The sequence below is a fragment of the Urocampus carinirostris genome, chromosome 19 (genome assembly GCF_059441175.1).
Source record: "Urocampus carinirostris isolate Australia breed hairy pipefish chromosome 19, RoL_Ucar_1.0, whole genome shotgun sequence".
NCBI lineage: Eukaryota > Metazoa > Chordata > Actinopteri > Syngnathiformes > Syngnathidae > Urocampus > Urocampus carinirostris.
Genome location: NC_142367.1, coordinates 13,152,807 through 13,174,904, shown reverse-complemented (window position 1 = coordinate 13,174,904; position 22,098 = coordinate 13,152,807). Strand labels below are relative to the sequence as shown.

Below are 22,098 nucleotides of genomic sequence, written 5' to 3'. Positions count from 1 at the left end.
AAAAGTCATGGGCATCTCTCTGCTAGGTCTGTAGAACATAACATTATAAGGACTTCTCTCACAGACTAACGGGCCGAGTGTTTCTTCCCCATAGCCACATAAACAAGCACACAAAAACAGTAAAAAAATATATATAATCCCTCATTTATTGCTGCGACTGGCTATCAGAACCCATTGGTGATAAAAGAGAAAATCTGTGAAATAGCCAACCCGGACATGCCATTATTAATATGCACTCTGTTGATATAGTCAAACAGATCGCACTGGTGCAGTTCATTTAAGGCAGAAAGAACAAAATGAGTGACAAAAATTTGCTCTTATCGGCCCCCACTGTGAGCAAAAGTCGACCGCGGATAATGGATTGCGGCCACAACCGTGCATTTCATTTTAGGTGGACCAAAACGCATTCTGTCGGTCCCCGCTTAGAGGAATTTGGAGTTAGGGATAATGGTTTGCAGCCTCACGAGTGCACTTCCCTTTAGGAAGAAAATAACGGCAAAAAGAGCCGGCAAGTGCGCTCTGCCGGTCCCTGTTCACAGCAAAATGCGATCGCGGAAAATGAATTGCGGCCGCACGAGTGCAGTTTGCTTCTTGATGGACAGAAAGACAAAAAAAAAACAACAGTCCCGACAGAAATGCTCCTTGCCGGTCCCCACTCGCAGCGATATGCAAACTGGGATAATGGATCGTTAAACATCAAATTTTAAAGTGGAATGAAATTGAGGTGATACGTTATACTTTTCTTAAACAATTAAAACTGGAAAGTGAGGAAAAGAAAGAGGCAAGGAGTTGGAATACTTTTGCAAGGCACAATAAATATGAGACACGACTTTTTTAAAGGTTTTTTTGTCAGAAATGGCAGAAAACGAAGCAAAATAAATAAATAAAAGGATCACTGATTGCTCCCAGTTGTCCATCAGTAATCACTAATTATCCTCTTAAATGCAAAATGGAGACAACCCTAAAATCAATACCGTGCTGTGCAGAGGTATCACTCCCAAAGAAGAAACAAGCCGCTGTGATTTGTACTAAACTTAAAGATCGATGCAACACGTACAGGCCTAATTTGGTCCAAAACACAATCACGGCGCACAATGATGACAAGGACGAGAGGATAATCGGCCAAAGATTCACGCCACTAATCTAGACTAATTAACAAGGTGACCCCGGTGTAGATATTCGAGTGGAATTGATTTTGCGCCTTTGTGTCAAAAAGCCGAGTATCTGAAGACACGAGCGCTGGGAATAGGCGTGCTTGTAATTGGGCACACGCCCTCTCACATTACTCCCTTCCTGTCCGGCCGTCACAAACATGACAATAGGATGAGATAATAAAAGACGATCTATAGTGGAGCACTGCTCATTAACATGATGGACATATTGTTCAGTATACTCCCTCAAGAGACAAAAAGCCTTGTGAATAAAACGAAATAGATAGAGGTGGGGGTACTAGGGGGGGAGATGGGACTGTGGGCCGGTATGGGGCAACTTAACGCCATTAGGGTGTGGAATTTGGCGTAGACGCCAGTGGCCACAGAATGCCAACAGTGCTGTCCCCTGCACACCTGAAGTTATTTTCAGTTATATAGTTTTCAGAGGTGCTACTACTACGATTTCTAGGTCACGTGTTTACAGATCATGTGACCATTCATAAAGGCAACTGCCACAGAGTTGGATAGCGATTAACAAAGACATTTACGACTGCGCTGAAGGAAAAAAACTAATGAGGACCGTGTATCGTAAAATGTGGTGCAAGCCCTCTATTTCAAGACGACAGTGTGGAGAATGGGTCCCGATTACAACACCTGAGAAGTTGTCTTTTCTGTTGTTATCAGTAATTGCTACGGCATCAGACTTAATAGCATTCCTCGTCATTGTTTCTCGAGGATTAAAGGGAACTCCAGCAACTGGGCAATGACTCAGGTTATACTGAAAGAGAACTGTAGCATGTTTATTTTTTGGATGTTCAATAAAGGTATATAAATCCAGGACTTTTTGTGATTTGTGGGCGAAAAAGTACATTGAAAATATTGTTAATACTGAAATGAGTACCGTCAAGCCTTCTGTTTTGCTATGATTATAAGATTATATGAATGTTGGCAAGAAACACTATTTATCCACCCGGAATGGCATCTGAAATGTTTTCAGACAACAACACGGAGTTTTGAATTTAGAGATCATGTTTTCCCCAAGGGCACCTCACACGTGAGGTGTTTGCACCAATAAAAGTATTTATTAATGGTGTAATAATTGTTTTTACAAAAAGGAAACGTTCCTACTACATGGATTTCACCTACTGTATAACGGGTTCTTTTTGGACGTAACCCCCACGATAAACAAACGTTCACAGTCATTTTAAACACACAAAACGATCATAAACCCTTCTTTGTCAAACTGGTCCAGATTGAACACTAAGCACGTATAGAAACGCCAGTCGGCGGTGAGCGAGGCAAATACACCCGATGGCATGATCCCCGCAGGAGTACAAAGAAAATATGGGATAACTCCGGGGTGCGGTGATAACCTTGTCTGCGGCCGGGGATCAGACTGGCGAGATCAGCAAAGACAGAGGAGAGGGACAGATAAGGGAGACAAAGTGAAAACAGAGGTGATGAGGGACCGAGGAGAATGAGCCGACGCGAAGGCGTGCAAGCGAGTCACACGGCAGCCAAGGACAGAGTTAAAGATGGAGAGCGAGGCCAGATGGGAAAACAAGTCTCGGCCTAACTTGTTATCTCGCCCAATGTCGTTATTGTGTCGTTATGGCGGTTGGCACCTCACTCCACGTAAAGCTGATAACGCGAAAAGGGCTTGGGCACGCAAAGTGATGAGGCTGTTCCTTTGGGAAGAGGCGAGGACTACTACAGCCTAAATACTTTGAAAGTGTTATGATTGTGTCCGAAATGTTAATGGAAACAAAATCTATGTACAGTACAGAAATTACTATCCCAAAAGGTACTCTACACAGCAATCTTAATGTAAGACATTCAGGATTTTTCCAACCTATTTTACTGAATTAAATTAAATAATGAAAGTAGTATTTAAAAAAAAAACACTAAACCATTTGATCTCTTTAAATAATTTAATTTGGAATTTCATTTTAGTTCATAGCTTGATGTTAAATGCAAATGGATTGTCCATCGATATATTTTTTATATCAGTCAATATTGGAGTAAATTGAAGCAAATGGAATCAAATTAAAGTTAAATTGATATTTTTAATTAGACAAAATGAATTAAAAGAAAATTACAAACTGAAGGAAACTATAAATAAAGATAATAATAAATAATAAATGTAAAAATGATTTAAAATATTAATAAAAACATATTTACCTTTAATCCAAATTCAACCAATTTAGGAAATTAGTATCGATACCCTGTCCTTACTTGAATACAATTTCTATTCCTTTTTACTTTGTTCTCGCTCTCTGTTGCTCAATGCTAACATGGATGAATACACAAAAACGGCTCCCGGTTAGCTTAAGTCGTGATTTTAAGGTTCTGTTGGCAGTATACAAAATCATGCATGTATCCAAATAATGCATGGATTTGCTCCCTCATATCTTTCAGATTTAATTTCCCCATATGTTCCAGTCTGGAACCTTCTCTCTGAAAAGGCTGGTTTACTAGTGATCCTAGGAGCCAAGAAGAGATCCGCAGGTTCGAAACTGTTCGAAAGTGAGGTTCGATCTGCAACCTCAGTGAAAATGTTTGAATCTAGGCTTAAAACACACTTCTATTCTAAAGCATACGAATTTCATGTTGACAATATGTGTGTATTATTTGTTATTGATACATCCATTGCTGCCTGGTCATCTTAGAAGAGGGATTACCTCATGTGCAGTCCTTTCTCAAGGTTTCTTCATTTTCCTCATGTTGAGGTTTTTGAGTTTTTCCTTGCCCTCATGTAGGTTTTAGATCAGCGGATGGTGTAATAATAATAATATGCGGTTTGCAATAATCTGTGGTCTGTGCAGCCCTTTGAGACTCTTTGTGATTAAGGGCTATACAAATAAACATGACTTGACTTGACACTGCTGTCTATTACTAAATTAAAGAAAAATAATCTGAAACTAGAAAATAACATTGTTAACAGGAGGGATTAGGAAAAACAATTTCTAAAAAAACTCCTCGCTCAATCAATCAATGTTTCCTCACCACGGTCATGAGCAGCCTGTCGAACCACTGCAGCTTGAGTTCGGCGCGAGGCCACATGTCCGGTCTGAGGGCCGTCTTCATCAGGCTAACGCAGCGTCGGGAGAGCAGCTCCCCAGGAGAGCCGGCCACGTTGGTGCTGTCATTCACCTGCGCGGGAGGAGGATACAAGAAAGGTTGGGCCGCTTATCATCTCCATTGACGGAGTGTTTTTTCACGTCACCGCCGCGAGGAGAGAAATCACAGAGGTCAAGGAGAGACACCACCAGGAAGAACGGCGTTATTAACTGGCATTTCATTCCTGTGACAGCGCAATCGTTGCTATACCTCACTGTGGAAACTATCATTCGACCCGTGCGCGGTTCAAGGCCGACTGCTGACAATGAAACCTTGCTTGCTACAGTCTTGTGTACTAGATCATTTCCTACCCTGCTAAGTTTGATCAGATCAAGATTTATTTGGGTAACACTTTTCAGACAACAAAATGCAACTTGAAGAGCTATTAAAAAACAACGGAACGATTTTCTTAAATTTGCATCAGTTGCTAGCTTGGGACATTCTATTTAGATAATCCGTAGGGTGGGGAATTACAATAAAGTAATTGAGAGGAGACAAAGGATGCATCAGCAATTCTATGTTTGTCTGGGGGGGAAATGGGTTGACCCTGGCGTTATTCTTCAAATGATAACAAAAAATAACATTAGACCTTCTTGAGGCATGCGTGAGCACCGTGTATGTCTAAGAAATGGGCATACTTTGGCGAGATTTTCACAATCTTAGTCATTTTTTAATACATAGAATAAAACTAAGGTCAGAATAAAAAATAAAATCTATTCTGAGGGTTATTAAGGCCTTTGTGTTTTATCACATCTCAACAGTGTTATTAGGCACCAAAGAACTGAAAGACCGTCTCTCTATAGACTTAATAAAGTACAGTGAATATTAGTTAATGGTAGTAGATAAGACACGTACAACAATGAGGGGAAAAATAGAAAGTGACTTGAAATCAATTACTGGAGAACAAGCGTCTTGGTAAACACGCAATGTGTTCGGGCGGTGTTACCTGGCATGCGATCCGGATGAGGAAATTAACTACGGTGTCCGTATGTTGCTTATCCACTGGTTTAGTGAGCATCGTCTCAGTTCCTGGCATAGACTGAGTGCGACCAAACACCTAAAAACAACAATCAAAGGTTATTTATTTAGGAGGACCTCGAGAACAAGCTGGATATTGTAAAGCTTGAGGGTTTTGTTTGGTCCTCCCTTGTTCTTCTTGCAAGTTCAAATTCAATGATGCATAACACAGTAGCAAGATGCTAGACAAATATTGTGCCGACTGCTCACTATGGATTCCGCAATGTAAAACAAATTTAAAATTTCTAGAACTATGAATATATATGAAAAATGGTATGATGGTTCACGTATATTTGCGCGTTATTCAAATCAATGTTTTATTTTTTACTCAAATGAAGGTTTTTTTTGGTACTACTAGAAGGCACTAAATATTACACACTGTCCCTTTAAGTAAGGCGAAAAGTTAAGACAACTCCGTTGTGAATTTTCAATATGATTTTGTTATTGTGACAGAAATAGCCCCCGGATAGTCTTATGACAGCAGCTAGTTAGCTCCGACACTTCAGAATAATGACAAACCGCTGTGTTTGAAATTGCAAAAAAAATAAAAATGACAGGAAACAAATGAAAGACGACAAAAATGAAGCCATCTCCTCCTGGCAAGAGAAGCTGTTTGATCAAACTGTTCTGCAATCAGTTGTAAACAGTACAGCTCGAGGCCCGAGTGATTGCTAAAGTCGGCGGTGGCAACAAACAAATAATGAAATGTCAAATGAGCTCACAGTAGAGGCCGATCCTGCTGCCATTCGGAATCTTTTCGCTTCTGGTCCAGACGTGGCACTGTCTCCAGAGAGTCCTGTTTTTACTGCCCCGCTGGTCCCATCGCCGCTGGCCCCGACTTCTGCCTCGGAATCGGGCTGTTTGGAGAGGTTGGAATACGTTACAGTTGAGATATGCGAGTAGGATTTAGGGATGCACTCAAATGAAAATTTGGGGCAGAGGACAAAAACTATGAAAGTGAAACACTGAATTGTTTTTAAAAAATAATAAAAATTGTATCCCCTCCATTAAAACAGTTACTGGGGACCAGAACCCCTGATATAACAAGGTCTCAAAGGCAAAATGAAAAATAAGCAGCCGTGTCCTGGACCAACTCCGGCCCAAGTAAAAGCAAGTTTCACACGGCTCACCTCACTTTACACACGACTTTAGAAAATTGTCCTTTGAAAAGCCTCGTTTCGGTTTTATTTATTTTTTTACTCCTGGACGAAATATTTGGTGCACCCCTAGAAGAATTCTCTTAGAGTTTTCCTTACCATTTGGTCTTTGATCCTCTGCAACTCCCATTTGATGACAACCTCAGCCAGATCCACAGCCAGTTTCCTGTGTTCAATGGTCACAGTGGGGGTGAAGCCCAGGCGCTGCATGGCACTGATCATGTGTTGCACCAAGTGATGACGAACAGGGTAGTACACCTGCCAATGTAACCGGTAAAAGTTTTTTAATGTAATATAATAGGCAAGTAGAACAAAAATAAACACCAGCCATCTGTGTATCAACACCAGGTGAAGGAAATTGCCCTTACCTGATTCAATTGGAATTTTACATTTTTATCTGTTTAGAACTAACAACGGTTGTCTTCTAATTGCCAGGCAAAATGTCCATGGATTCCTATCATTAAAATTGTTTTGCATTTATATTAGATGCAATGATTGAGAATTTAAACCAATTTGAATTATTAAATGAACAATGCAAAATAAATCAAATCTTATTCAAATGCAAGGATATTCTTATTTTTATTATTTTTAATTTCACATTATTGTATCTGATCTTATGCAAAAAGATGGCACATTTTTATCAAGCTGTTTGTTTTTTTTCTTGTTCTTTTAATAAAAACATTTTTTTTTTTAAATCATACATAAAATAAAAAATATAAATATTTACCTGATGTAATACAAATATTCGGTGAAATAAATAGTTTTTAAAGGTATTTTGAATTCTGGCAAAATATTATATTAAAAATAAGTACCCGCGCAAATAAATCTTAAAAAATAGTAAACAAGATCATAGGTAAAATTAGCAAAATGATTTTTTTTTATGTGGAAATATGTTTTATCATTTAAGTTGATTTACTTATTTTACAAAATAAAACTCGAAATGAAAAATCTTGAAAATATAATTATTTTCACGTTTCAAAATATTTCTCAGAAAAAAATATTTAGAAATTGTCATCTAAATTATTCATATTGGTCTTTTTTTTTTAAAAACAAATTATTGTCCGTAAAACAAGAACATGTTATGTAAAAATGGCTCAAATGTTACTGCATTTTTGCAATGAAATCTGCACATGCTATGTAAACCGTTTACCGAATCAAAATAATATTTAAGGCTAAGCAATAGATAGATAGATAGATAGATAGATAGATACTTTATTCATCCCCTAAGGGAAATTCACATTTCCAGCAGCATCCCTGAGCTGAGAACAGTACAATAATAAAGCCAAAAGAATACAATATACAAATACCCAGTGTGACGTGCAAATGCCCACTTTAGCATGTTATATAGAGTAACCAAATAGTGCTACACAGAACACATAATGCAGTAAGATTCAGTAATATCCAATGTAGGTGGTGTGGTTTAATGTGGGCCTTTACTCTGCCGGGTGGAGTTAAAGAGCCTCATGGCATGAGGAAGAAAAGATCTCTTCAGTCTGTCCGTAAGCTTAATAAGCTTGACTGTCAACCTGAGGCAACACTGAGGTTCAGATTTTGGAGGAGTATCACACAAGCAAGTTAAACGAGGTTGCAAAATCACCGCGAGACTGAGTCGCATCCACTTATTTTCAAGGATGCGACACCAAGCACTAAAGTGTCACACTGGAGGTTCAATTGGCTTCCTCGCCGGGCAAACCGCGACTGCACCGTGCAGACAAAAGAGCCAGAGATGAGATGTCTATCGGTTTGGAGGGGGGGATGCTGCTAGTCACAAAGAATATTAAAGCCTCTCGCTTCCAGGGTAATTATAGTCGATGGAGCAGGACTTCGACGCCCCTTAATGACAGAGAGCTAAGCCCTGTCCATCACATGTGCACGTACACACTAAAAAGTCTCTCATCTGCCTGTCATTATCTTTCCCCAGTGCAATTATGTTGATGTGATTACATTAGATTAGTCATCTGGTCCAATGAGAGCAACCTGTCTGTGAGATAGAGGGAAAATCTGCAAAATTTCCGTCAAATGAGGAGACGGCATCACGTGTCAATCACGTTTTCAAGGGAGTGCCGACGCATGGGTCGATGATCTTTTGCCAGAGTTATTTCATGGGTCATGCTCCTCAATGGATCTGCTTTAAGGAGATTAGAGCCCTGAGGCAGTTGCTGCAAGGGAGTAGTGCTAACCAAAACTGGAATCCAAGGGACATGAGGTTGGAATGGATTGAAAGTGATGAAGATCAAAAGAGCACACCTGGTAGAGCCCCTGTTACTTGGTTATGGTATTTTCACAATGTGAAATAAGGTTTTTTCCGCCCCTTGTTATGCCATTTACCCCATCATACGACATAAACAAATTATTTCGAATACTCCAAGTGAGTATGTTGTCTCCCTTATCTGTCCCTTTGAGTATGACAGTGTAAGTTACGTCTCTAGGACAACTGTCTGCTATTGGTCATACAAGATGCTGCTCTGCGATTGGTTTACATCAATCACCATGAAGATGCCAATATGCGGTTTAACTACCTCCCCAACAATGCTCCATTTCTCTCTTTATTCAGATCAGAATATTTTTGAAAAAGCTGATTTGTTTCGGTGTCGTCCCAAGACTGGCAATGATGTTAAAGGGAGAAGTAAAATGTAATAACCATGGATATGAAGCTTACAAAGAAGAACACAGATATTTACCCACACTTTCTTTTAACTGTGATCAGAGGTTTCTGTCCCCCGCCATGAGACAATTTTATCTTACTATCTCAAATTAGGAACGGATTAATGTTTTATACCAAGGTTCTACTGTTATTTGGAATGAATAAAAAACAAATTTCTCCTACCCAGTTCCATAGGTCCACCTGTGTTCGCAACTTCTTTTAACTCGACTTGATAAACATGTTTTCTTTGTAGCGTGCAGCACAAATACACAGTCAAGTGTGAATTGAATTTCCCCTTGAGGGAGTTGTAATGAGGAAAATAAATCAAATTAAAAATTAATATTAATGCCGAGCATGGCGACTTGGAAAGCAAATAAAAAAGTTCCTCAAGTTTCCGCCTCATCTAGTAATGCTTTTTTTTCATTTTAGGTAAAAAGCTGCCCTGCGAGTGTTTATGCCAACACAGGCTTTTTAAATGCAAATTTATCAAGGCTTGGTTAGCACGTCTGAGGTTTGGGTCATTTGCGGAGTTTGGATGGTTTCCTGTCTCTGACCCTAAGCCAAAAAGCCAGATATGGGCTCAAGTCGTCAGACAGCCTAGGAAATCATCTACTGCTCACTGCCCAGTTTTCTTCCTTTGCCACGGACTCACCCGGAAGTGCTGCACGATGAGATGCAGGATGTGGACCAGCTGTGGTACCGTGTGGCCCTCCTCCACAATGATTTTGCGAGTCCAGTGGGTCAGCATCTGGTGGCCATCTTCCATGCGGGCCGGCACGGCTGGCGTGAGGATAGCCATAGCCTGGCGCACAATGGCGCGGGCCTCCATGGTGTGTGCCTTTAAAAGGCTATGGAAGACCTTAACCGGGGACAGGCACATTTTCATTCAGGCAACATGCTGTCAGCTTTCATCTTTTATAGAAGTTCACACTGCGTAATGCAGAGGGAGCCCGGCATAAATCATTCAAACTAATGCAGTTATGCAACTAGAAACTTTCAATGTTTAAACAGTTGGCCTATCTTTTGCAATTTGAAGACACACAATAACCAGTTTAGGCTCTGATAAAAACAGTTTTTGGCTGAACATATGAGAGGGCAAACTACAGGCTGCGGGCCACATAGGGGCCACCATGCCTTTTCTCAGTGTTCCTTTGTGGCTCTCATCCTCCATAAAAATATATTTTTTATAAAACATTCTGTACATTCAAATAATGCTAAAATTATATGAATATTGTACATTTTCTGTATTTGCATTTTTTTTTAACATTTACCACACGACATATGAAAGAAAACAATAATTAAAATAATTTTGAGTGCCGTTTTACTATAACAAATTCAGTGGTGGAAAAACTAAGGTCGTATGCGGCTCGTTCGGCTTTTTTAATACGGCCTACCAAACCCGAAAAATAATAGTGGTGATATTTTTGTAATGGAAGTACTTCTGTCATAAAGTAGTAGAGTTATTTTTTTTGTTCCCCCCCCCTCTATTTTCCTTCATAAAGAATTGTTTACATATAATGTACATGTTGTTGCTTAATTTGATGTACTCATTTCATTTATTTATGCATCAAAGCATTCATCACATTTCATGCAAAGAAAAAAATACCAAAAAACAATAGCCACTAAATTTTGAGTTTTTTAATGCATGTTATTAAATGTAGTCCGTCGCATAGTGCTTTTGCTTTAATTATGAGCATTTCAAAAACCAATTTGAATAAACTGTCTAGTGATTATAGAATAAAAAACTTTACCCACATTTGATCTAGATCCAAATCTTGCGTATTTTGTTTTTCATCCTTCTTACCTGTAAAACAATCTTTTTATGGATGGCAAACTTGGCGATGATGTGTGCCAACAATAGGTGTCCGCTGTATTTGCAGGCAGGGTCCACGCAAGCTTTGGGCAACAGGCATGGCCAAGCGAAGGTCATGAGGCGCCGCAGCTTGCTGTTACGTGACTTGTTGTTGTCATGAATGTGGTGCGGCGCATGCTCCACCAACAGAGTGGAGAACTGCAGCAGGCAAATCCGGAGAGAATCCAGAAGGTCTGCCTGCTTCTCTGGATCCAGAACCTTAAGAGATGCATGGAATTTTTTTAGTAGAGGAACCGGTAGGAGCATGGCAGCAGACAGGAAAACCTTACAGAGTGTCATCAACACAGCCTTGAAAATCATAAGCTGCTCTCTGTCCAGTCTGGAGAACATTGCTGTCTCACACTATAACAACTGTATTCCATTTTATAGCATCAAATCATCTATTCTTAATTGAAAGCAAATTTCAATGAACAGAGAAATGCCCTACCGGGGAAAATCTCCAGAAAAAACGACTGACAGACAAAATGAGGGAGGTAATAAGTGATTTTATGTACGTCTGCATGCATGCACGCGCGCGCACACGCACATACACACACTGACCTTTAACATGGCCACATGCTGACATTTACACCAAAATTAGAGTTTGCTCTGATAAATGAAACGGACTGGTGGGATCACTGGAGGAAGCAAAGACAACCAAAGATATATGGAAAAGGCTAAACAGGGTGGAATCATGAAAAGGAGTGACTGGAATACGAAGTGGATTTGATACTGAAGCAGTATGGATGTGTGCTCCGCAGACAGCAGACAGGTTATAGGAGGAAATGGCTCCAGTAATGATAAATAATGAGCAAATGCATGTGTGAAAAAAAATGCAGCTGTGAAGAAAATCAATGCACCTTTGTAATGAATACACTGGTGATGCTTTCAGTGTTGTCGCCTTCGGGATTCGGTGGGCCGAGCAGCTGCTCCCCTTCCCCCTTCTCGAAGCTGTACAGGAAGGCAGGATTCAGGATGTGCTGCAGGACCTTGAAGAAAAACGACATGAATTTAGCCTCGGACTAAAATGTGTAAAAGAGGAAAATATATTAGGGCACTCATCTACGCATGGATTAAAGAAGGAAAACATATTTTTTTCACTGAATATTTTTGGAGTGTTTCTCTCATTTACTCTTCTTTTCAAGCATGTTCTAACAAACCTTATGTCACAAACTTAAAAGCATCACCCGGAGAGAAAAATTGGACAGCTGGCTGAAGCGAAAAGGCTTGGAGCAGATCCAGTCCCAAAATAACTTTAGACGCCTCCTCTATCAATTATTTTAACTTATGATCTTAAGTACTCGAGCAACAATACAGTGCATAAAGCCTATGCCAAAAAAGGCATTTTCACATGTTGAATTGATTAAATGGGATAGGACGTGAAACAACCGAATGGGCACAACGAGACCCAATGAGAGCCCCTGCCCAGACCCTGAACCACTGATTTAAATTCCAAATGGTGGACTTAAAAATGTTTAATACAAATTGGCCAATTTATGGAAAGTGAGCACATGCTTTAATGAAGATCGACCATCAATCATGCCAATGTAAGGACAGAGTGCATCCCTCTGGCTTGAAATTAATTTCTACTTAAAAAAAGCTTTAGAGTTAGGATCTGAAGTAGCATTAAAAAAAAACGTTCAGACCATTTCAGATGTAGTGTTTCTTTGCCCACAATTTTTGCAATAAACTCATCTGACATTTAACACGAAGTCCATTAAACCAGGTAAAAATAAGCATTTTACACTTATAAATAAAAGAAATGAGATCAGACATGATTCAACTGAATGAAACGGGATACAACCAATTTTCCCTCTGAACTGCGCACGTGTGCAACTGCCCATACCTTCTCAGCACACAAGAAAAAGTATCCAGGGTATAAAAATAATGGCTCAAAATGGCAAGATGTATGTCCTTGAGAATTTGGCCAAAACCAAAGGACATGCGGGTTAAAACAACGCAGGTTCCCTCTGCGGTGTGCTTCACCAAAACCTTTTGTGTTACATTCGAACAATATGCAAATATATCAAGTCAATCTTTTTGCCAACAGAGTTCTACATCCTTTTTGTGCTGTCAGTCTGTTGCATAACATTATGTTGGAAATTTCATTGGCTAACCAATGTGTCAATCATCATTTGATTTGGTTACTACCGGCTGAAGATATTCGGACCCGATAACCATTTTATCAAACAGTCCCGTATAGGCTAGCATGGGCTGTGGAACGTGTGCTTGACATTAAAGTTGCTTAACGTAAAAAGTTAAACATCTAAATTAGCTGTATGTTGAATGTAGAGTTAAAATAATACATATTATATTCTAGTACAATTATAATTTTAGATTAATTCAATTTGTGCAAAATGTTACCTCACTATTGGTAATAGCCCCCCTCAAAAAAGTCTTTTTTTCTTTTTTCTATTTTACCCATGTGTCTTTTTTGGGTTTGATGTTCCCCCTTCTTAGGCATTTTGTGCATAATGTTACATAATAGTTGATATATGGAGGAAAGAGACACAAGCAGTCTGAGGAACCATATAAGAGCCAAAGGAGCTGGCTCTTTTTAGTGAGCAGAGCCAAAGGAGCCATATCCCTAAAAAGAGCTGGAATTCCCATCGCTAGTTTGTTCACGGACAAAAACCCAAATCTCTCTTCAAAATAAAGCAGCAGTTGACTAAAATACAAGTCTAGAATCCAGATTTTTTTTGTTTGGACTGTCCACCCACCAGCGCCTCACAAAATTCTATGGAAAGACGGATCTCTAAAAAAAAGTGTGATTAAACAGTGCTCAGGATTGTGCAACTAATTTGTTGGTATAATACAACAATAAATATTTATTGAGAAAAAAATGGAAATCTGATGGAAAAATTGTTGTAAAAACAACTGACATTGCGGGCTGTGCAACCTTTCCAATATAACATTAGCCAATTCATTAAAAGGTGAAAAACTAACCAGTGTTACAGCCCTTCTTACTAAGAATAATGTAACTGGATTTGATCTCAAGTTTTGGACAGGATTAATAATGATTTGGTTGCCACGAGCAGGATTGATGTTGTTCACAGTTACTCCAAGCGATGCTTACAGAATTGGTGTGAACACTCACACCAATGGAAGACTAGAGAGAACTTTGGATACAACCGAACAATGGTAACAAATAACCGTGGGAGAAAAAATAAATATGCGTTCGAAAAAACACAGATATAAGTGTAAGACCTTCAATTCAATACTGGCCAGACCACTTAAAAAATTAACCCCACCACCAAGCTTGTCTCCATCTGTGAGGCATAGATACGCAAATCATGTACAAGTGCAGGAAAAAAGCGAACGGATGCGAAGGGCTTTATTAGAGATCTCGCCCACAATAAAGCTAACGAGTGCATTTATTAAAGACGCTGCTATCTGTTAATGAGCCTGCGTGTTCAATCCATCACGGAGTAGGTTGGAGGCGACGCTTGGTGAAGAAACGATCGCGGCGGCATATGCTCCCCCACCCCTCCAGCTTCCATGAGGTCGTTACTCGCACGAGACAGTTGGGAATGAAGACGCAGAGAAAGTGCTCTGCGCACCGGTCTGCTCTACGGGCTCATCCATCCTCGTCATTTCTTGGCTTCTCTGACATAAATCACTGGACCATCACAGTATATTTTGTAGTATAATTAGATAAAGTGATCCTACAGGCGACTCTATGCATATAACATATAACAATGCACAGAAGCTCTTTATGGTTGGAGTCTAGATTTTATTTAGCATTTGTTACATTTCCATATTCTGAAGTGTGTTTATTGTTTAGTGGCACTTAAAATTAAACACGGCTTGCACTATACATGTCCAAGAACAAAACCACACTGCAGCATACAGTGAAACAAGCTCAGTGTGCTTTATCAACTTCATGCTCGCCTTTGTTTTCATGTCTGCTTGAGTTATACACCCCAGATTCAGAAGCTAAAAACAAGTCTTAACGGCCTGCCTGGAAGAAAGCAATTTACTATAAGAGGAGCAAAACCAGTTCAGTCTGTGTATCAGCCATGATTCGTTGCAGTTGTTCAACACTGCCCTTTTATTTTGCATTGCTTCTACAATTTCCTTTGTGTGCTCGGGAAAAACAACTGGAAACAGAAATCGTTGGTGTCCTTCTACAAAGCCACAGTCAAGAGCATGCTAGCATTATTGTGTGGTATGTTTGGTGCACGGCAGCACAGAAGAACCGTGAAGAGAGTCATCAACACAGCCCAGAAAATAATCGGCTGAAATTGCCGACCACATTTTCACGGACTCTCTTCGTTTGACCACCTCCCCTCTGGCCACGCTACAAGTGAGTTATGCTACATTCCAGAAAATTGAGAAGTGCAGAAGTGTAAACTGCAAAGATGGCTGACCACAAATAGTTGGTTATTTTGCTTATTAAAATACGTTTGCGCATCCAGCAAACCTGCTTTCTTGCAAGCACTCAAATTGTGGAGGAAAAATGGCAGCTGAGTTCAATAACACACACTGTAAACGGACTTCTCCAATTACATTCTCGCTGAAAGTCAAACACGACTGTGTTGCCATGGGCATCGCCATTTTGTCAAGTGACGAATTCGCGACTACAAGTAGGACCTTCCACCTCAAGTGTCATCCCGATGATATTTTTCTGGTTGGATGGTTGGAAAACTCCCCGACTTCCCACTTTTCTGGAATGCAGCATTAGAACAAAGACTAACAGGCTCAGAGACAGTTTTTTCCTCAGAGCCATGGCCCCCTCTTCTCTCTAAACAAGTACATAAAAATATCTCGCCTATGTAAGAAATAAATGTATATTTTTATCATTTTTCCACAATTCTGTTGCTTAATGTAATTGCACTGTTGTTCTGTTGCACTTACAACCTGTCTGACAAGCACTACACCTTGTAAATATTGCCTATAAATGAAAAATGAAATGATCTGCATTTATATAGCGCTTTTCAAGTCAAGACTTCCCAACGCGCTTTACAGTGTGCTTCACATTTCCCAATAGCAGCCGTGCAGCCATGTAAGGCGCTAACCTGCTTATTGGGGCTATTAGGGGTTCAGTGTCTTACCCAAGGACACTTCGACATGTAACACGGAGGAGCTGGGATTCGAACTGCGATCTCTTGATCCCAAGACGAGCGCTCTACCTCCTGAGCTACTGCCGCCCCCAATCTTTTATGACTTGTATAACCTTGAGTTCTACATCTAATCTTACTGTAAACAACATACACTATGCTGTAATCAATGACAATGAACACAATTTTTATTCTCAACACAAACTTAAGGCCATTTTTGTGAAATCCAAAGTCTCACAAAAAAAAAAACAGGATGTAATATAGACAGCAGGGGTACCAGCGATAATAGAAGACTTCCTAGCATTTCAAACAAAGAGATAAAACATGATCAGATGAGCAGGTTTGAGTGAGCAGCAGCATTATGACTGCATTGGGAGTCTGGGTGCAATTATCCATGTGTGGTGTAAGTATATGTACGGATCAATGTTTGCCAAACAGTCATTTGGCTTGAACATGCCAGGGCAACCTTTCCCCACTGAGCGGATTTTATTTCAGTGCAAATCTGTAGCAACCCTGTGCCAGTTCTGGCGTTTGTTACGACTGCTTGAATTGTGTGTGTATGTGCGTGCATTAAAAGGCGGCTTGGATGATTGCGATGCTTGCAGTTGCATGTTAGGTAGCACATAAAGAAACATTCATTTTTGTGTGTCTAAAAGCTGAATTTAAAACAATACATAACCTTTGAGACTTTGTCAAAGTGACAGAGTGTAATAGTTCATCACTAGAGATTGTTGTAGCCTAGAATTCAGCTAAAACGGGTGCATACAATGAAGAACGACTACGGAGGCTTATAGGATATCACTTGGAAAAATTTGAAAGCTACTTCCATACGTTATTGACATGAAATGAAGGAAAGAAGATTGTGAAAGCTGGATACACCCGGAGCAGCTGAAAAGAGCCAACAGCTGGAGTTGGTCAGCGATATGGTGCTAGCAGGGGCTTTTTAAAAAGGCCTGTAAGAGACTGCAAGAGGAAAGCAGAATTTGTCTAGCAGCGGGTCGGCAACTCGCTACTCAGCATATGGATCAGGAGCGCTGCGGAGTGGTTCTAAAACTTTTCCAAAAATGCTTAGCAATTGAAAAAAAGGGGAAATATGGAGGTAATATATTTTTCTTTTAATATTGTTTCTGGAGATGGATGAACATGACACAAACTAACATTTTCCAATGCTGTAAAATGTGTAGAATAAATAATACATTTCAACTCCGTGTGTTACTACGTAACTTTGACACGAAAGGGAATCCAGCTCCTTCGCGTGTATCCTCTCTCCTGTCTTTACTGTTTGAGCAGAGCAGAGCACAAGCTCCGCCCCTTTTAAAGCAGCAGTGTCACAATTTAACGCTGCACTCCCAATTTTAAACCAGAAGTCACATTAAACGGGTGAGAGCACAATGCTGTAATAATTATGTTTTGTTGCTCTGTCCGTTAAGAGCTAGGAGAACCACCAGGACAGGCAACATGGCATAATGTTCATTCAGGCTTCCATAGAAGATGGCCGGCTAACATATTAGCTTCCCTTAAAGGCATCTCAAGTTGTGTAATATGAATACACTTTTCTCAGCCTACGAGTTTTTAAAAAAAACATGACTGCATGTGCTTTTTCTTGTTATTTGAATAAATAGTGATTTATTTAAATTACATATCTTTGCACATTTGCAGTTGCTATTTAATACACACTGGGGCTTTAAAAACTCCTTGCTCAAATACAGGGAGCTCCAAAATGCTCACATTGTGTGCTCTGTTAAAACAAAGCCGGTCGGTAAACAAAATGATATCAAAAAAAAAAATTGAGCATTTTTGTTTTGGCATTTTGTCAAGCTTTATGTTTGGACGTCAACTTCAAACTAGCCAAAGTCAAGTTGACAGCCTCCATCTGCACGTCAATACTAATTTCCGGTTTACAGAAATGGCACAATCACAGAGGATTTGTTCTGTTGTTGTTGTTGCTGGCAGCAGGATTTGCATACATGAATGACTTTTCTGCTCCGGCTGCAAAGCAACCTACCTTGGCTTTGAGCTCGTCGTTGAAGTGCGGGTCGTTGAACTCCACAAAGCGGAAAAACAAGGCACGCTTCTGAAGGATGGAGTAGTTCCGGGGAATTTCTTCCTCCATGTACTCTTTCAGGAAGGTCATGTTGCACAAGAAGCGACCCGTGAATGCTCGGAGCAACTGGAACAGCAGCTCAATCTCGGAATAGTTGCGCCTTTTGAAAGTAACAAGGAATAATTATAATAATTTCATTACTATGGTCCACATTTGTCTCGCAAATTCAAAAGTGAATCCTTGCTATAACGCAGTTCACTTTTCACCATGTTAATCTTTATATACTATAAGGCGCATGGTCAGCTTGAGAACAAAATTGAAGGCTTTTACGCACGCCTTAAAGTGCTGAAAATACAGTACATGTTCAATACACATACTTGCAGTAGCTGAGAAGACAATAAGCCAGCAACTTGGGCTCCTTCCAATTGGTGGCAGCCATATTGTCTTTCCGGTGTCTTTCTTGGAAGGCCTCGCTCACCCAAACCCGCCTGAGTTGGTTCACGAGTGAATGCTGCCCTGCTAGCCAGCCTTCATCATTCTTCACAATGATACTGATGATCTAAGCAGATGCAGCAAAATGAAAAGGTTAGACAAGTTCATTTTTGCCTATAAGAAGTGGCCATACTTTAATTGCTTGGAATTGGAGGTCTAGTCTGGCTGTGGTGGTAGAGGGAGAGCCTGGACGGACGGTGGCAGCTGTGCCAGCGGGAACCAGCAGCGTGACAAAGCGGTTGGGATTGGAGGCTAGTACGTCTCTTAATGGCTTGGCGTCTTTGTGTTTCAAAAAACTCTACAATATTTACAAAAACATGGTGAAATATAAGTGTCTTTTCAGTTTAGTGCTAAATGGAATAACAGGAATTTGAAAGCTTCTTCATCATGAGCCATTAGCGGGAAATATATATATATTTTTTAAAAAGGCCAAGGTTCCTGTAACAACAATTGAGTCTTAAAGCACACTATAGGGATGACTGCTTAGTGCGGCCGATGTCTAACCATGAACATGCGGCTCCACTGGGGGTCATTAAGAGTAGCCTCCATCATGAAGAGCTCCACTGTCTGAGAAGGGTGGCGAGTCAGGAACTTTATTAAAGGCTCCCTGAATGGACTGCCAGCCTGGATGGTGGAAACATAGCGATAGGAAAGGAACAGATAAGAGAACACATTTTTCACCAGGTGATATGGACATTTATATATGTCAGTTACACAATTATTGGGCTTTGATTAATTAAATAATCACAAGTTACAGTACAGTTTTCCTTTAATTTTCGCAGTTAATCCATTCTATAACAACCTATATAAAGGGAATTTACATTAAGTAGGAACCATTTATATGTACAATAGCGTGACACAGGGAATGTTTTCTTCATTCGGGATATTTTGATGCTGCAAAAAGTTAAAAGATGAATGATGTATGCAAACCCAGCGTACTTATTTAAAAAAAAAGTAAAAAAAGCCTAATGTCTATTGTTTGATATATCCAGGCCGTTACAGTTTTATTTACTCTACTGCAAAAATACTACGGTCCATCTCTAGTGGATGCAGTCCATCCAAGTATAATGTAGGTCCAAGCTCTGGCAAACTACGTAAAAGCAAAACTTGGGACGCAGCAATGGAGCACACTTTTCGAGCAAAAAAGCACGGTAATTTGTTGATCATGGTGAGTAACAAAAATGTTATTATTCTTTATCCAAAGTAAAATCCAAAACTTCTATATTTGTAATGATGTAGTTGGCGAAGGAGACCTCGAAAATGCAACTAATTCCCAAACAAATGCGAACCATTTTCAAACGCATTTTAAATGCGGAAGTCTCTCGCTGGTTCTCACGTACAGCTATAAACAAAGGCAGGATCAGATCACGTGCTGTGCGTCCAGCTAAAAACTGAGTTGCATCAGTTCCAAGTTAGTGTTGGATGACTTTTTAAGTGTCTTACTTCTATTAACATCGCCCTCTCAGTCTTCATGACCACCTCGAGCAGAGGTTTGACGAGAGTCTGCGGCGCGGCGGGTATCAGGTGGAAAAGGTTAATGATGGCAGAACAGATCTTCATCTCCTACGAAAATATTCAGGGAAAGACAAGGGAAGAAAGGGGGGAGTGAAACAAAGTCTTGGGTTGATGCCAATGCAGGGCAGGATTTGATTTCGCATGAGAAGCCACCGTGAAAAAACAATTAGTCAAATGAACTATGCATTCTGTCTGGATTAGTAAAACAACTTCAACAGGAAAAGACACTTAGATGAGTAGTTGAATTACAAAGCCACAGCAGACAAACAGTTTGAGGACATTCATTTTGCTCTTCAAAACCTCAATTTGATTCGGCCTCTTAGGAGGAGGTTTTGTCAGTGACATATTGAGGGGGCTTCCGAAAAGATCAAAATATAAGAAGGGCTGACGGGACAAACACATAGACACAAAACCAAAGGGCAACTTTTACTATCACGACATTGGCTCGGCTGAGCTTCAAAACGTCACCGACAGAGGGTACCATACCAGGCCACGTCTCACCTCAAAACCCTCCAATGCAGGCTGTACCAGAATAGGAGACAATGATCAGAGACAGCATAGAACGTGTGTGTGAGTGTGTCAGTGTGGCCAGGTGTCTCCGTTCTATATGGAAGGTGAGAAGATGAGATTATAGCGAAACGAATGGGGAGGCGGCGACAAATTTGATGTGTGACGTCGGTGGAGCTTAGAAAGTAAACCCGCTACTTTTTGAGATAAAAGGTCACGAATGAAGATATTAAGGTCAAAAAGTCAATTTAACAGGCTATTTCATTTTTTGCACCATTTTTCCATCATTCCGTTGCTGTCCTTATCAGGCTAATTGACCGGTTGACCCTCATTTTACTGGGTGTTATATCAACCGACATACACAAGGAGTTGAGTAGAAATAAGGCTCTAATTTGCATACGATTGTGCAAAGCATTCCAAAATAGGGATGTCAGAATTGTTGTGAAAAGAGATGTCGAAATGCTTTTACTGTTTTTTGCCACCTAAAGCTTTCAACCTTTTCTTTACGATTACAAGGTTATCTGTCAAGAGGGATAATGAGACGGAGCACTGGTACTACCGCCGCCAGCTTGGCGCCTAATTAATCATTGATTGTAATATGGCCACTCGCCACCCGTCGACGACATGCGACTTAAGTTTTGTGCCATTTCCTGTTAGAAGGATCCCTGTGACGGCTGTATTGACTTGCAGCTTGTTCGCTGGATTCAAGCTGAATCTCAACTGAGGTATATCAATGTCGGCGTTATTGAGAGCAGGGGATTTTTCAGAGCTTGAGGTACGGATGTTAACTCACACTTCCGTCGCTGCGCTGGCCTCCCTTGTGTGTTATTACAACCACCTCCATCCACTTCCGCAGGTGTTGCTGTTGAGACCCCAAAAAAAAAAGATTGATATACTGTAGGTGAGAAAATAGAATGCTAAGAAGGGATACTCTGAAGTGCATAGAAGGATAACAACAAAAGATATTAAGAATATGTAGTAACCGTTATACAGCACACATTTACAAGATGAAATTGAGGAAATATGTTTTTAAAATAGCTTTTCAGTTTAAACGTCTATAAATATTGATTTAAAGGAGTCAGACTTGAAGCAGCAATACAGTAGACTCCCGGGATACTGCGACGCCACCTTGCAGCATTTTTACTTTACGGAGGTGAATAAGATGTCAGCTCATCTCATTACAGCATTTTCCTTACCATACGTCTTTAAGATGACCATTTGCTATTTGCCAACATCATAAAAAATACTGGTCTGCTATTGGTTTGCATCACGGCATCAAGAAAATACAAATATGCCATTAGATGAATTCCTTCACACAATACAATGCTCCCATTTTGGCAGTGATGCTAAATCTAGAAAAAAATACATGACAACTATGGAACCATAGCTCGAGATAATAAAAAAATACAAGGACGAATGCGGCCCTAACCAATCAGCAATCGAATTTTTAAAATAATTTAAAAAAAAAACATTTTTAATTTTAACTGTTTGGTAATTCATCATTAAGTGTTTTGTACATTACTAGAATTGGTATGTTGT

General features: G+C 40.0%; 1 protein-coding gene across 2 annotated transcripts in view; it reads right to left on the bottom strand.

The window, feature by feature from the left end:
• trrap (transformation/transcription domain-associated protein) overlaps positions 1-22,098 on the bottom strand; it is a 103,756-nt gene that overhangs the window by 55,279 nt on the left and 26,379 nt on the right. Inside the window, exons 31-44 of one of the 2 annotated variants that reach the window (XM_088323149.1) lie at positions 21,353-21,421; positions 20,554-20,574; positions 19,981-20,100; positions 19,042-19,161; positions 18,671-18,835; positions 18,423-18,604; positions 18,007-18,205; positions 11,802-11,930; positions 10,894-11,160; positions 9,742-9,948; positions 6,545-6,703; positions 6,011-6,145; positions 5,218-5,328; positions 4,158-4,304 (exon numbers count right to left, since the gene is read on the bottom strand). In XM_088323149.1, the coding sequence (XP_088179275.1) occupies positions 4,158-4,304; positions 5,218-5,328; positions 6,011-6,145; positions 6,545-6,703; positions 9,742-9,948; positions 10,894-11,160; positions 11,802-11,930; positions 18,007-18,205; positions 18,423-18,604; positions 18,671-18,835; positions 19,042-19,161; positions 19,981-20,100; positions 20,554-20,574; positions 21,353-21,421 (2,031 nt within the window). The remainder of the gene's footprint in view (positions 1-4,157; positions 4,305-5,217; positions 5,329-6,010; positions 6,146-6,544; positions 6,704-9,741; positions 9,949-10,893; positions 11,161-11,801; positions 11,931-18,006; positions 18,206-18,422; positions 18,605-18,670; positions 18,836-19,041; positions 19,162-19,980; positions 20,101-20,553; positions 20,575-21,352; positions 21,422-22,098) is intronic. The other variant, XM_088323148.1, reaches the window with a different exon arrangement.